The sequence below is a fragment of the Argiope bruennichi genome, chromosome 3, assembly GCF_947563725.1.
Source record: "Argiope bruennichi chromosome 3, qqArgBrue1.1, whole genome shotgun sequence".
Taxonomy (NCBI): Eukaryota; Metazoa; Arthropoda; class Arachnida; order Araneae; family Araneidae; genus Argiope; species Argiope bruennichi.
The window spans coordinates 139,372,076-139,388,964 of record NC_079153.1 but is presented as its reverse complement, the minus strand read 5'-3'; the positions used below and the strand labels follow the sequence as shown (position 1 = coordinate 139,388,964).

At 27.1% G+C, this 16,889-nt stretch overlaps 1 protein-coding gene across 1 annotated transcript in view; it reads right to left on the bottom strand.

Moving 5' to 3' along the window:
• LOC129963186 (phosphatidate cytidylyltransferase, photoreceptor-specific-like) overlaps window positions 1-16,889 on the bottom strand; it is a 28,898-nt gene that overhangs the window by 7,718 nt on the left and 4,291 nt on the right. Inside the window, exons 3-9 of the mRNA XM_056077349.1 lie at window positions 12,119-12,215; window positions 8,840-9,016; window positions 8,618-8,737; window positions 8,433-8,515; window positions 6,989-7,145; window positions 4,751-4,903; window positions 3,600-3,731 (exon numbers count right to left, since the gene is read on the bottom strand). Of these exons, the coding sequence (XP_055933324.1) occupies window positions 3,600-3,731; window positions 4,751-4,903; window positions 6,989-7,145; window positions 8,433-8,515; window positions 8,618-8,737; window positions 8,840-9,016; window positions 12,119-12,215 (919 nt within the window). The remainder of the gene's footprint in view (window positions 1-3,599; window positions 3,732-4,750; window positions 4,904-6,988; window positions 7,146-8,432; window positions 8,516-8,617; window positions 8,738-8,839; window positions 9,017-12,118; window positions 12,216-16,889) is intronic.

Here is a 16,889-nt window from a genome sequence, read left to right as displayed (position 1 = left end):
GGCACCCCCCTCTCCACACCACACCAGCGGGAGGACGTTTGGTCTTGATGGATTTAACGTGCAACAGACCCCCTTACATGACGGTTCTTCGGTGGAATCGGGCCTCAAACCTGAAACCCTCCGGTTCCGAGGCCGAGACCTTACCACCAGGCCACTGCGGCCCTATAAGTTTTCAACCATATATATATATTTAAATTTCACAAGAATTTTTTCCTTCTCATTAAAAAGTGAGTTTATCAGTTACACTTTGTGCATTCTTTTGCACAATGATCTAAAAAAATCAATTCTAATAAAAATATTAATATTGAGCATTAATTATAAGATTTTTTAAAGTTTTAAATCGAGAAAATTTTAGATTTATTAGAGCAAAGTGATTTATCTGATATAATAGATGAGAATAATGCATGGTGGGTGCTAAGTGAAGAAGAATATAATCAGCCATTATCATATTAGTGATGAAAAGGACATACTAAATCATCTCTCAAAAAGCTTGATACGAGATTAAGACAATCAAATAGACAATGAATAGGACAGGTTTTGCTGTTACAATACTGGATTTAAATTACTGGATTTAATAGATTATATATATATCCCAATAGTGGAATATTGCATGACAACTGTATTCGTTTGTCTAAATTACAAAGAAAACAAAACCAGCAAACAGAACAGAAAATTTGTGAGCATGAGAAATGAAGAAAATGTGCCAATGTAGCATAGAATTATTATGAATCAACCAATGGAAAAAATGAAATTAGATGGAGTAAGGTTTGCTAAGATTTACGATAACTTGCTAAGCACTTTATTAGCAGCTTTAGAGAAAAAACAAGAGCTCATCTGAACCTAACATATTTTTTTTTCATTATAGAATTAACTTTATAGTTAAATAAAACAATTAAATTGGGTAGTTACAAAGTAAGTTACAAATATACACATAAAATATTACCAAGAAACATTGAATATTTTTCACCAACATTAAAACTAAGTTATTTAAAATATTTTTTTTCAAGAGAAATTTCTTTTTCTACAAAGAGATACAAAAAATCAGAGCTAACACTCTTTATTTCATTGACGACTATTTCCTTTGCCATTTGTTTGCGCAAAAGTAGGCAATATTTTAAATGGGCTGATATTGCTAAATTTATCAATTCATTAATAACCTTTATCTATTGGTTTGTCAGATTGCTTTATGTGGTCATTTTAATTAATGCCAATAGATGTTTGTTCATTAGAAAATAATGAAAATCTTCAAAACTCTCTACATTTTAAAAAATTTATTATCTTCCAATAAATAATTTAAAAAAAACCCTTGTCTAATCTCATTTTCTTGGCATGATAATTATTGAAATCAAGTAAAATTTATTTGATTAGGAAATCTACAAATTCTATGAGAATAACATCATCATACTGTGTTTTATCTTTTCTGATGAACAACACAGAAATCCTTACATCCTTTCTGAGAGAATAATACAGAGCATGATTAATTTTTCCCAATTTCTTCTTCTGAGACAAAACTTAATTTCTTACTGATGCAAAATTTATTCAATTAAATATGCATTTCAACATTTTTAAAACCAGATACTGATAATTCATACTTGAAATGCATATAATGCAATAGAATATTGCATTTGATGATTTGTTCCATTTTTATGTTTGTACTACCTTTATTAAATGCAGGACAAGATAAGTTATTAGAAAAATCATACTGGCATTAGCAATTTACTGAAGAAATAATTTCAACTTAGACTTTTCTTTCAAAATTTCAAAAAGCATAATTGTTATTTTACAAATTTACATATACCACATAGATAAAAAGGCAAAAGTGTGTTATACATTTGAAGAAATGGCTTAATGCACATAAAATACATGCAAAGCCAGCTGAAGCATGTAATGAAACATCACCAATGCTTCCTACTGAAAGTTATGACTCCTTCTTCTGCCATAAAAATTAGAGACCTTAAGAAAGACTGTGGATGCCATGAGTACACAGATTTTTATTTCAAATTCCCAGTACAGAAAGAGAAAAACAAAAGGGGGGGGGGCGAGTATGCTTCAAAACATTTTTACTTGGCCAATGAAATCCAAAATTTATGACAGAGCTACAATTTTAGAAAAAATATATCTTAATCAATTTCACTTACTTACGCTGTTTTTTTAACTTCCTTCTTCTTTTTTTGTTACAATGTTTACATGCATATGAACAAACAGATAGACAGATGATCAACTTGTAAATGGATTTGATTCAAAATTTATATATTGATCTACACTTTAGATGCTAAAACTGTGTAGCAATTTCCATTTTGAATTTATTCCGTTCATTTGTACATTCAATTGAGAGATAAAAAACAATGAACTCACAGTGTTTTCCATATTATTATGTTCACAGATAGACATAATATCATAAATGTGTTATTTGAAGGTTCTAATCATGGAAATAGAGTAAATTCTCAAATTTGAATTTTTTGGCAATTGCAATTTTTTTTCTCTGAATAGTTTGTATACGAAAAAAGCAATTTCATTAACATTCATTTATTTTTGGTATCATTATGCAAGAGTCACAAATGGCTCGCAACTAACTTTTGAATATCATGATCATTTTTGTTTTTCAAAAATTTTTTTGAATCCTTCAATCATTTAGTGTAGTAAGCCCATAATGAATCAAATGACATTTTTCAGCATATTGTATAGAAATTTTAAACATTTGCCCTAATATTAAATGAAATAAAAACACTTAAATGATTCACTAACGGAAAGTCACTACATGACATTAAAATATAACTAACAAATGCTTTACAAACAAATAATCACATGCAGAAAAGCAAGGATGAGCTGAAGTTACTATTAGATACATAACATTATTTCTAAAAAGAAAGAATTTTCTTCCTATCTAAACAAGTAAAAAAAGGTAAATGAAGAGTCAAGTAAAGGAAAAGGATATATTTTTTCTATTTTATCAGTATGCACCAAAACTGAGGTAAACCTTTTTTACTGACCTCCAGATTCATCTAATTCATTAGATTTTATAATGCAAAGAAAATATTGTCTATAATTGGGCAGATCTAGCATGATAATTTTTTTTGCATCAGAAGAAAAAATATAAGCAACTGGATAAAAAAAAGTACTTTTAAGGCTCTTACATAAGGCCAATAAAAAATAAGCAGTTTTTAAGGACTTTCATGGCGTGACACACCCTGGAGGAACAGAACAATGGAACAGAAATTCATAAAATGAATTTATACATCATTAAACACATTATATTATGCATCATACAATCTAATCTAATCTATTTTAGACTGTAATTTTATGCAAAAAAATGCATAAGCATGTCCATATAAACATAGGAACCCAGGTCACCTCCCAAAAAAGCTAATAAATCAACTTTGATAGAATGTTTGACTAAATTTTTTTACTTTCATATATTTTTATTACCAGATTGTTAGATATTGAACTGAAATCACTTCCCCTCATTTAATGCTTAAGTAAGCTCAATTAATACAGAATTCTCAATGAAAAGAATTCATAATAAAACATTTTGTAACTACTAAATTAGTTGAATGCAAATATAAAATAAAAAAGAACTCTAACCCTACATTAATATTTACCTTTATTTTAAAAGCACGCTTAAATCCACTTGCAAAAAATCCTCCAAATGGTCCAATAATTGAACTGAACATGGACAATGACAATGAATGTAGGACGAATGGGTAAATGGTCACTTTTCCAGGAAATCCTAACTGAAATATAAACATATTAAATTCCATTTTCAGATCACATGAAGTATGATTTTGGATATTAGTAGAATAGTAATGCATTTTGAAATTCAACTTAGAAAATAAAATTTTCATTTAGAAATTCACTAGAACTCATTTACCCAAAAAATGGCAGAAAAATATTATTTATAAATAAAAAATATTGACTATCAGTTACTCAAGGTTTAAATTATTTAAAATATATAAATAAAAAAAAAACTTTAGTTCTTTTCATGACTTTAAAAAAATCCTGATGATTCTCAAAAATATAAAAAGTAGAATAGATGCATTAATTAGCAAGTATGAATGAAAAAGTCCTTTTAATGAAAACCTTGATTTGAATAGAATATTCAAGCTTCTTTATCAATTGGAAGAAGCATGAACTGTCAAGATTTGTATAATTCCTATTCTTTTCCTCTTTAACGTGACCCTGAATGAGAATCAATTCCCAATTGAAATGAAAATTTTTACAAATGAAATGCCACTATTATATATAAAACCTATATATTTTAATTTTTTAAGATAGCAAGGTGAATTCACTGTTTATTAGAATTACTAAAAAAGAAGTCAAAATTCCCATTTGGAAATTTCAAATTAAACGAGTAGCATCAAAGTATATTGTTTGATTTAATTTAATAAAACATATTTATAAAATAAAATTTCATATCTCATTCTTACACTTTTTTATTGAAAATGATCCATCATTGTTACTTTTTTGCCTACCCCATTATTACCAATTACCATTAGGATCACTAGATGAAAATTTTTTATTGTATATATGACTAAAATAATTTCCAGTAAAAAAAGACCCCCCCACCCTTAATTTCAACTTTATCTTATTTTTATTTAACATTATTAATTATTTTTATTATAATTATTATAAAATTTATCATTATATTATATATTTTTTTAAAAAGCTACTCGTAAAATTTGGAAAAAAAAAAAAAAAAAAAAAATTATAACTTTAGTATTATTTTTTTTTTAAAAAAAAAAGTCTTTCAAACCAGAGAAGCAAAGGTCTGTAGTGGCCCAGGCAGATTGAAATCAGTCAGCTGAAAGAGGTGAGATGGGGTGCAGTCCATTGTCATTTTCTGTAAGCGTTCTGAATAAGCCAAGGGGCATACAAAATAATTGAACTGGCACAGGAAGTGAGACATCTTACCCAAAAAAGGAAATCAATAGAAAATATTTTATTAATATAAATGTTTTGCACGATAAATCATTTTATAAGTATACCTTTCAAAGTAAAATTATTGTAAATAACAGTCTCTGCCTTAATTTGGTTGTCAGATTCCAATGAGCTTCATAAACCTCTTCAAAACGTCAAACCAATTATTTCTAATTTATTGCATTCTAAATTAAAAGCATTTTCCAATTCTGATTTCCTATTTGGTACAACATTTTTTTTTTTAACAATTTGACATTTATTAATAATAAGAACAAGACTCTCAAAATGATCATGGACTGAAATCACCTGGAGCTTCATGTAAAAATTTAAGCCAATACATTCATATAAAAAGCATCTTTTCATAAAAATATTTCATTCATATAAAAGCAATGCAGACTTTTACTGGAATGACTCCTCCTTTTTTAAATTGTCAATTCCAACATATGCATATAATATTTACACTTAAATTATCAGCAAACATTTTGAAAAGCACATTTATAAAATATTTAAAATAAAATAAATATTGCTTCTTAACCCTTTGACACGCGGTGATTTTACAGTAAAACAACCACTTTCTAAAAATTATTTCGAAACGTGCGGTGGTTTCTGATTGAAACCAAAAGCTCTAAAATAACATTCTGACTTTAATAATTGCCTGTAGATGTCAGCCCACTAGTAAATATCCCTCTTATGTACAAAAAAAAATACATCAATTTTAATGCTTTGTCTCAATACTTTCAATTTTTTTTTTCAGCAAGCAAAAAATAAATTCAGAATGCCTTTATAATTTTTATTCAAATTAAATAGCAAAAGAAAAGTTCTTCATACTTGACATCATTTAAAGTGGTTTTAGAGACATACCACCATGCACCCACGGCATGAGATTCTCTACCACTTGAAACGTGTTAGCAAAATGGATCTTTCCCTGACTCTCTTAGTCAAGTTGTTGATAATTTATGGGTTTTACCATTGGGGTGAGGAATTTATTTACATTTGAGTAGGTTGAAATTTGCACTTTTCAGCAGTATTTTTCTTGTATTAGCAAGCAACCATATTATGGGGATGTTAAATATATTGTCTAATGTAGTATAATTTTCTTAATTTCTAAATGGCTAATTAAAATATTATGTTTCTGCATAACTTGAATATAGTGCTGATAGTATCTAAATGCCACATAAAGAACTTGCCATTGCAGATTTATTTGAAGATTACTTGTTATTAAAATTATTTGTCTTTTATAATTTTTTTTTCATGATGTAAAATTGTATAAGTAATTTTCATTGATAATCATTGTATGTTTTAGTATTTCCATAAATAAATAATGAATAATTATGTTACAAAACAAATTAAAAAGTATTAATTATTCATAAGGAAACGATATCGTAGGTGTGCGGTGGTACTCCAGTGAAACCCCACTCCTCGTGGTGCAGTCCACTATAAAATTTTAAAAATTTATTTTCTCTTCCCTTAGACCTTAAACAGATCCTAATTCAATAACTAATTCCTTTTCAAGAAGTTACAAACCTATAAACAAATTTTAAAATAGTTTTTTTTAAATTTTTTTTAAATCAAAAACTAGATTTAGATAAATTGAAATATAATTGTTTGCAAATATTTCTTTGGATGAAAATCAGTTTTCATTTTAAACAAAATAAATTAAGGTACATTAACATAGTGAGCTAGAAGTGTTTCCATTATTTAATTTGGCAAGATGAATCCTTCCATGAAACACTGTCAGTTACCATTCCAAATTGATGGATTATACTGTGGTAGGCAAGAAAAAAGGATGCAGAATTCATTATGAAAAAAATATTTCTTTCAATGCTTGCACTCATTCAATTCCTATAATACTTTTATTTAAAACATTTGCCATTGTTTTTGGAAAGAAATGCTTTATCAAAATAAAAAATATTATTTCAAAAGAAAACTAAATTTCTGTTTAAAAGCAGTTTCTTTTTAAAAAATATAATATTTTAATAAAGAAATAAGCAATCATCAAGTTTCTGATAAATATTTTTATGCATAAATGCTTAAATAATAAAACAATTCCAAATTAAATTAAGAGGAAGCTTACAATTGCACCAAAGATGACAGTAGAAATCCACCCTCCAATAAATCCTTCCCAAGTTTTCTTTGGAGATAATTTGATCAGAGGAGTTTTGCCAAAGAAAAATCCAAACATATAAGCCATCACATCATTACAGATAATCATTGACACAGGAACAATAAACCTGAAAGAAATTATCATATAGTGGATAACATTAAAAATTTTGAGAAGATATTAAAAAATAATAATCTGCATTAATGAGAGACCAGGACTAGTTGTAACATCTTTTGGTAAAGTGTTTATGTTTTTAAATGCATTTGCAAGTACTTGATTACAATTTCTTCCTTTTATAGTTCAGTCCTTATATGTAATGTAAACATAACTCACTTTTATTGATTTCAGCACTAGAGATATTTTTTCAAAACCAGTTGATTATTACAAGTTGTAACAATGCACTACTTGCATAATGATAAGAAATTATATCATAAATTTATATCATTATATATTGCCGTAAAGTAAAGATAAAATTATTTAATCAATAAACATAAAAGTCAATTTGCATCAGAATTGCAATCGACATCATAAACAAATGATAAGACTGCTCACTACTGCACATACTTTGTACTCATGTTCTTCAAATTAAGTATTCAGCACATTCTTTTCCATCAGAATTGGTGCCATGGATACTGGTTTGTAAAGACTTGACTTTTGGGTTGAAATGTTGAATGTTTAAAACCGGATTTTGCTGAAGAACTACTGTGTACAGATTTAATGTATGTTCAAATTGTCAGGTCTAAAAATTTTCCTTCTCATGCGGCATGGAAGAGGTAAAAAGCCTGCCAACTCAGGGGCTATTATCGTCATCTAGCTATTGTTGAAAATAATGTGTTTTGTTCCAAAATAATTCTAAATTGCTTCATAATGGGATGATAATGTAACAGATCATTAAAGTTTCAGTTTACACCTCTGCAAGCTAAAAGAAAACTATTCTTCTTTCTCAGAATTTACATTTAATTCAAAATTCATATCTTCAATATTTTCTCTTTTGGATCCCCCCTCTCTCCCCCAAGTCTTTTTCTTTCTCTCATCTTTTCTCCTTGTTTCATTTTCTATAAATTCAATCAGTCATCTTTACCTTTTCCCACTATTCATTTATCAGGTGGTTGAGCTGGAATTTTATTATTAATCTTTATTATTATTATTGTGAGTCCCAGTTTTGTTATTGGATACCTCAGCTCATTTATTAAGAATTTAATTCATTAAGATTTTATTTCATATAAATAAATATGAAAGTTCTGTATGATAACTATTCAGGTAATTCTAATATGTTAATGGTCATAAATTTTATTAAATACATCTTCCTACTGAATAAGATTTCTTACATCAGGTATACTATTAAATATAAGCAATAGCATGCATATAAACCAACTGAAAGTTTATAATAACTACAAGAGTTTATAAAATTGAATACCATATAAGACCTTCAAACAGATTCTGCATAATAAAATATGATTGGGTGACAACAATGAGGAGTGTTACATGAGTCCAAGCAAACTATACAAAAAAAAGAAAGAAAAAAAAAGATCATCCATGAATATACATTAAATTCTACAAAAAACAATTATTATTAAAAAGTAATGGAAAAAAATTTCATACCAAAGAAAACTGTTTCATGTAGTACTTTTTCACAAGACTGAGGACAAACCAAACAAATCCTATTATATACAAACTGAATGAAATAAAGCGATGGTATGTCACAAGAGGTCTTAAGAAATCCTAGGATAAAAATAATTAATGGTTAGCAAAACTATTAATGCTAAAGACAATTTTTTATATTTATCATAACTGCTATTCGAAAAGAAAATTCAGTACACTTACAGCACGATTAAGAAGTACTCCAAAGTAATCAACAATAGCTTCTCCATGCAAGAAATAATTAGATGTAATTAAAAAGTACCAAGAAAGGGATCGAAACCATGGGAGGCCATGAATGCGATATACTGCATAGCCAATAGAAATGATTTCTTGAAAGCATTTAACTTGCACAACGAGAGTCTAAAGAAAAAAATCAATTATGAAGTATATAAAAAAATTAGAACCAATATAATTTTAAAAGCATTAATGGAAGGCTATAAAAAATATCATTTCAGATAAGCTTAACAAAAAGTAATGAAATAAAACATTTATGTAAAATATGTGATTAATAGTTATAAATAATCTTATATATGTTCAAATACTATATTTTTAAGAACAAAAGAACAATTACAAAAAATAGGAAATAAGTATTTTTTATTAGATTATTTTTTGATATTCATAATGAATTATACTTCACCACAAATTAAAACATTATAAGCAGCATGTTTCCACAGACACGATTCATTTTTAAAAATTCAGAAAATATTTAAATGAAATTTGTTTCTTAATTAAAGAGCTATTTACTTCAATCATATCTGATACATGAATTTTCACCAAATGACATTAAAAAAAAACTATTTCATTTGTTTCAAAGGTATAAGATCAAGTAAGATAAAATTCAATAATGAATTTGTACCTAACAGAATTTTGAATTTAGAGTTACTGTCCAAATATGCAGAAATTTCTAGTTGGCCTATTAGTATGAAAAGTTGCACACTATCTTCCTTTCCATAAATTGAAATAATTATTGGAGAATAATCATTGTTTAGTGAACATCAAAACAAAACAATAATAAAATTTCCCTTATAAGAGTTTAATTATATGTGCTGCAAACTTGATGTATTTAAAAAAATAACTTATTTTGTTCTTAACCTCCAGTTGAATCGCAATAATATTACTTAGCAAATGGTTCCCTTTTGTTTATAAAAATATAATAATTTAAAATAATTAGGACTGTACATTTCTGATTAACACATTACAATTGCTCATATAATAGTTTTTGCAATTCCCAAAGTATTTATTTAGTATCGTTTATAAAACAATAACAGCCTTCATTTTTTTCATTTAATTTAAGGCATTCAGTTGTAAACTTTCGAAACTGAAAATAAGTCAATGATTTTTTTAAAGCTAGTACAATTATTCAATACCAGTAAAGAAATGTATATAGGAAAATTCACAATATTGAAAATTAAAAACAAAATTAACAAAAGAATTTATCTGAATATACACATAAATTGGAAAAATAAAAAATTGAAATAAAATAATTAGAAAACAATTTTTTTGGAAGACATATCACAAGCAAATGTAATTTTGTAGACTAAAAAATGATCAACATGTCTGCAATAATTAAAATAAAAAGTAAATTAAACTGAAATATTTTTATTACACAATTCAATGAAAAACATCACAAGTTTAATATAATGATTATAAACCTATATTCTTGATTGATAAGTGAATAAGTAAAACTAACACCATAAAAGAAACCTTCCTTTGATATTTTCTTCTCAAAAATTTAATATCATAAAAATTTTGACTGAATAACATTGCAGTTAGGAAACTGTGATCAAAGTCAGAAAAAAAAAAAAAAAAAGTTTAGGAAGCAGAAGACTGCAATCTCATTTGCATTGTAGATAGCAGTGAACATACATCTTGTGATTTTGAAGGAATTTGTGTTCCATTTTATTTTATGTGTTTATTTATTTTATTTGTATTTTTACATATTTATATATTATCAATATGATCAGCACCACGAAAAAACTAAATTTGTCCATACATGTCAAAAAAATAGAAAACCATGCAATGTCAAGTGTTAAGCAATGCATAAAGATTGGCATTTCACAGCATCAGATTTATTGTTTTCAAATTATAATGAATAGAAAAAGCTTTAATGCACTTTAAATTTAATTTAAAATCTTACTAAATATCATATGAATACTTTTTTTTATCCCAGAATTTTTTAAATGAACATATTTTTATACCCAAATGAAATTCTTATTCAGATACTTATATTCATTAATTTCACTAAAAAAGCACAAAAAATCAATTTTAATGCCTAAGAAGGTGTCAAATTATATATTACAAAAAATAATGCAATAAACCATAAAAGGCAAGGACGTTCAAATGCAAATAAATTTATTCTAAATCTAAAAATAACTACAACTATTTAAATTTAAGCAAATTCTAAATATAATTATGAAAAAAAAAAAAATTCTAATTGAAGAAAGTTTTCAAGAATATATTGATAGAAATCTAACATCCTTGAAATATTTATAAATTGTTATGAACCAAAATTTGTAGAAAGAATTTTTAAATTTAATTTTACAACAAAATATCTGAAATTTGAATAATTGCTTATAATTTACGAATTATGCTTCAAATATTGAAGATTATTTTTTCAAAAAATCGTACCTTTCCATTTTTTTCAAAATATTTTTTATATATTTTGATTGCAGTGCAAATGTGTGTATTCATGATATTCCAATTATAATGCAATGCATTCTGGTATTAAACTGGCATGCTGCCATAATTTCACTAGAAAGGCTTCTGCAAAAAATGTGAAAGGCTTACCCTTGAGCTGAATAGAAAATCTCATTAAAAGAATTAGAATTATCTCATTAAAATCAGTATGAATACAGTTCAATCTATTTCTTGAGCATATTAACAATATTACAGTTGAAGTACTTCAATTAGTTGGTATTTGAATTTTGATTCATACCAAATACAAGATAACTTCATTTTGATTGCATTGGAGTTGTATTATGAATCCCATCTGCATTATGTAGCACAAAAAATGGACATAATATCACAGAGAAGTATAAAACAGACAGTCAGATGTGAGATAGCAAACATAGTGACAATTTATTGTAATAATTTAGGCATTTGAATGTGGCATCATACAAATTTACTCTCTTTATAATCAACAGTTTCCTTGTAATCAGGAAGTCTCACATTATGCTCAAAGATTAAATTGAAACAGTTCCTTAAGAGAAAATTAATATATGAAATAATAATGTTAGCTTCAGAATGCAATAATTATTAAACAATTTATTAAAATTTATGTATATGAAAATGGAATATGGAAACTAAATGCTTAAAAAACTGTATTGCATAATTGATATCTAAATGACGAGATTATACAACTACAAGTTCTACTAAACAGAGAAAATTATAAATTTTAAAAATATGAATAGCATTTTATTTATGAAAACTTTTAATAAACAATAATTAAATATTTATACTTACAGTTGCAACTAAAGCTAAAGGACCAAGCCATATCAAAAAGAAAAAGCCAAATATCATCAACCATGTAAAAATACCACGTACAATCCAGTTTCGCCATCTAATGAAGAAAACAATTACATTGAGAAATTAAAAGTAGATATTTCTGATTATTATTTGTCACTTGTATATTCAGAATAGAAGCCAAAAATGTGATTCGAAAACAAGAAATTTAATACAATGAAGCCAAGTAAAAAAAAGTCTTGTGAGTACATATGTATCTATCATAAGGAATAATCAGTAATGTATTTAAAAAATCTTGAAAACTATGGTGGAATGAAAATCCAACAACTCACTACAAATAATTATTAAAGAAAAGAATAATCTTTAAATTGTATTAAAAACTTATTTATCTGTCAATTCTAAGTTATAAGTAACATTCTAATTCTCCATTATTTATTTATTTACTTTTTTACTGTGTATTACTAAGGATTTGACTGCATAGAGAAGACATTTAATGATAGGTTTTTTTTTTTTTTTTTTTTTTTAAACTGTCAACCCGTATATGTTGTTTCCAGTTTTTAATTGATACTTTAGTTTTCAATTTGCTGAACAAGTGTTTTTGGTACGTGATTTGAACACAGGTAGCCATTACTTCTTTCTTTCACTTAAATCAGCAGGTGAATACATTTAAATCACTTTTAGATTGAAATTTTATGTTGTATTTCTGTATAATAATATAGATTGGTAAAGTTGCATCAGAAATTATGGCAAAAATGGAACTTTACAAATTTAGAATTTTGACTTTTTTTTAATTCTTGTAGTTTCTTAAAATAGTGTGTTTTCCCTGTTTGGTTTATATATATTTTAGATGTCAAAATATATTAGGGCCAAATCAAGAAGATGCAGGTATCAAAATTATGATATTATGTTCTAACTTACTGTCTCTACTGCACTACTCTACTCTACTTCAGTTAATAAAGAAATAACAAGTGTAAAAACACTTGAAAGTTAATAAAATTTTTCAAAAAATCATTCAAAATAAAAATCAAGTATCTCTACTGGAACAACAACAACAAAAGACCAGAACTATTGCTTTCTCGGAGTCTTTGGGAAGGCAGATTCCATAATTTAACAGTTGATGGGGAAAGGTCACCCCTTTTCAAGAATTGCTACAGTAAATCAAATTGGGAATGGTAGGGCACATAAAGAATAATAAAACTGTACATAATAACAGAGATAAATCTGGTTGTGCATTTTAATGAAATGCTGAAGGTAAATATAATGCAGGAAGTTGATGGTATTGTTCTTCAAAATTAAAGTTTGAAATACTTGTATTAAAACTCTTGGGCAGAAATAATATCAAGCATATTGTTGACAAACTAATTTAATTGTATGGTGAGGAGGAGTTAAAGGAATTATATCTTCATACAATTAACAAATAAAATACCTTTTGCTTCTCAAATATACATAATGAAGCTATTTAGAATGTACAAAATATCATGTGAATAATTACCGTTCCTGACAATTAAAATCGTGGGAAAATTTATCTTTTGATAAAATTGTAAACATTTTTTAAAAAATTCTTTAAGGTTTGTAAATTTTGAATTTTTAAATTTTTATATTTTGAATTTTTCTGTATATCTTTTTTTTTTTTACATTAAAGAGTTAATACTAATGCATAAATTGTTCCCATAGTTAAAAAAATATTTTTTCTCATTTTTCAGAAGATTTTGATTAATTTTAAAGCACTATGTTGCAACATAATTAGCAAAATTTTTTCCTTTCCTGGGTAACTTTGTCAATAATTAAAAAAAAATTTCTTTAACATTTAAATACTTACATAAATGTTCATGTTTCCATAAAATGTAAAGCTAGTAATCAAGACTAATGACTTATAATGGTTTTGCAATATATTTATATATTTGCTAATTTAAAAGAAAATAATATTGTAGTTAAAGTGTCCTAGTTTACAGCATGCTTACTAAAAAAAGGTAAGTAATATTATGTAAGTATTATGTGGATACAGAGTGAATGACTCTAATATAAAAGTGGTATTTTGAGATCCAATTGGGGGGGGGGGGGAGGATTTTTGTAAATTGCAAGTTTCTAAGAAATGTGAATCAAATTACATTTTCTCTCTACAGTTATGCTTTCAAAAGTATATTTTAGATTAAGAAATTTAAAGTGACAAACATACAATTTATACAGCATACATTCTTAAATTCAACAATAAAATATTAGAATGTTTCCTAATTATTATCAACCTTTTATATATCATAACTTTAAAGACATCTTGATAGCTGAAATTTAGCTTGATTTTAACAATCCTCGAATATTGTTTTTAAGTTATCTGTTCGATGAAAAATCTATATAATATGAATGAATGTACAATTCAGCTATTGAGCTTTAAATAATAAGTTGCTTCCATGCAATAACAAACATTCTTATTAAAATAGAATAGTGTGAGAAGCATATGTTGACTTTAACGATTATCTTATAAATACACAGTAAAATATTTGAGTACTTGATTCAGTTTATTTCTCAAACTATAATTAAACAAATAATGATTCTGCCCTATTTAATTCAAACAGAAAAATATCTTGAATATTTTTGACAAGAAATCTTCATTTGAGCATAAATACAGTACATAGAGAAGCCAAAAGTGAGAGATAGATAGATAGATATAGTAGATAGATTTTCTAGATATAGTCAAAATTAATGGAAAGAAATACAATATGCATGTTGCTTGATAAAAGACATAGGAAAAGTTTCAAGAATTTTTGCAGAAATAGTAGAAAAATCCTCATTAAGCAAAAGTTATCAATGGTAAATGGGGATTTTATGGAATAATATATTAAAAACAAAAGCAAATTTATACCATCTACAATACACTCCCGATTATCCGCGGATAACAAAAATCGCGGATAATCCGAAAAAAGCTAAAAACGGGTATAGCGAAAGAGAAAACAGTCATTCCAACTTTGAAAAATCGTTTTATGTACAATAAAACATAAAATAAACAGCAGGAAATGTTTAACTAACGCTTAATATTTTAGTATATCACTCAAAACTAACCTAAAATGACTTTTGTTAATGAAAACAGAAAAGTGCTTTGTACTTATGAGAGGCGTCAAGGATACACAGAAAAATTAATACATATGTACTGTTTTAATACTTTAATGTATTATGCAATTACAAAAGCATAACTGTAAAACTGCACCTTTTTGAAGAAATCAGTAAAAAAAAAAAAAAAACCTTTGTGCGGCAGGCGCGGATAATCGGGAGTCTACTGTATTAGCAAGTGTCTTTTTTTTTTTTTTTTTTTTTTTTGACAAGATGCACTTTGTGCCGCAAGTCTCAAAATCTACTAAACACACATTACCAGAGGGGGGGGAAATGCCTGTGTTTTCACTGTTTTTCTTTTTTTCCTGTACGTATATCCAAGATAAAACGAAATGCGTGAATAGCACTCATGTGCTAGTTATAATAGAATATGGTTTTAAAGAGTAAAAAAAGCAAGGAAAGGAAGCAACAATTTAACATTATTCGAGAGAGCATATTAAAAGAAGGTTTATACTTACATACAGAAAAAACAAAACAAAACAAAAACTTTATTTATTATCTACAATTTAACAAGACAAAATTTATATATTAAGGGGAAGAGGGGGGGGGATACATCATCGCTTGTGCTCTTTAGCTGTAAGTCGTACAAAATTAAGGACTCGGATGAAATAAAACAAAAAATATTTTTGTTATCGTGATATAAATCATTTAATGATTACTTAATAAAAAACATTATAAAGCAAGATTACCTTTTTTATTTATTCATTTTTGCAAATTAAACAATTTGAGCATCAATTTCTGCAGATTTTTCAGCCATCAGTTTCATAGAGCTAAGGGACTTAATCCGTAACAAATAAGATACAACATTTTTGTATGGCTTAACACATTTTTTAGTTATTTCACATTCAGTGAACATATGTGAAAATATTTCTAATATATCCTTAAATGCATTAAAGGATGAATGTGACACAACAAGTTTTAATGACCATAAAAACTCAGCTATAAATTATTGAATTAAAAAGTTAGAAATTGGTTTATTTTCAGACATTAAATTTGACATGTCATCTTTCCTTTTTCCACTAATTTCTAAGTCCATTATTAATAATGACTTTTTTGAACTGGAACATAGGGTTGTATGCAAGTTTTTCTCTTTTGACATGACTAGTAAGTGCACGTTGTTTCATAATACTTAAGTTAGTTATCTTCTTAGAAAGCAAGCAGTTTCTGGAACTTCTTGAACCGATTCCACAAAATCAGGATTGAACTTTATCAGCCCAATTCATGTTAAATATGGATTTTGAGCAACACATTGTTGGAAAAAATACCGAATCTACTTTGAATAAACTCACAGTTTCTTAAATAATAAAAAAACCACTCAATGAACTCAAATATGGTTGACTAAACACTACTGCAGACTTAATGTTGCTAATCCCTAAAGAGAAACGTATTCCATACTTTTGTCAGGTCTCGGCTAGTGAGCCGTAGGGTTTAAGGTTCGAGACCCCATTCCATCGAAGAACCGTCGTGTAAGGGGGTCTGTTGCATGTTAAAACCCCCCTCTCCACACCACACCAGCGGGAGGACGTCAAGCCAAACGTCCTCCCGCTGGTGTGGTGTGGTGTGGAGAGGGGGGTGCCAGCTCAGACGTCATCCGACCATGGTTCAAAATTACGAGGTCCGTCCCAAAATAGCCCTAGTGTTGCTTTACAACAGGACATTAATATATAAC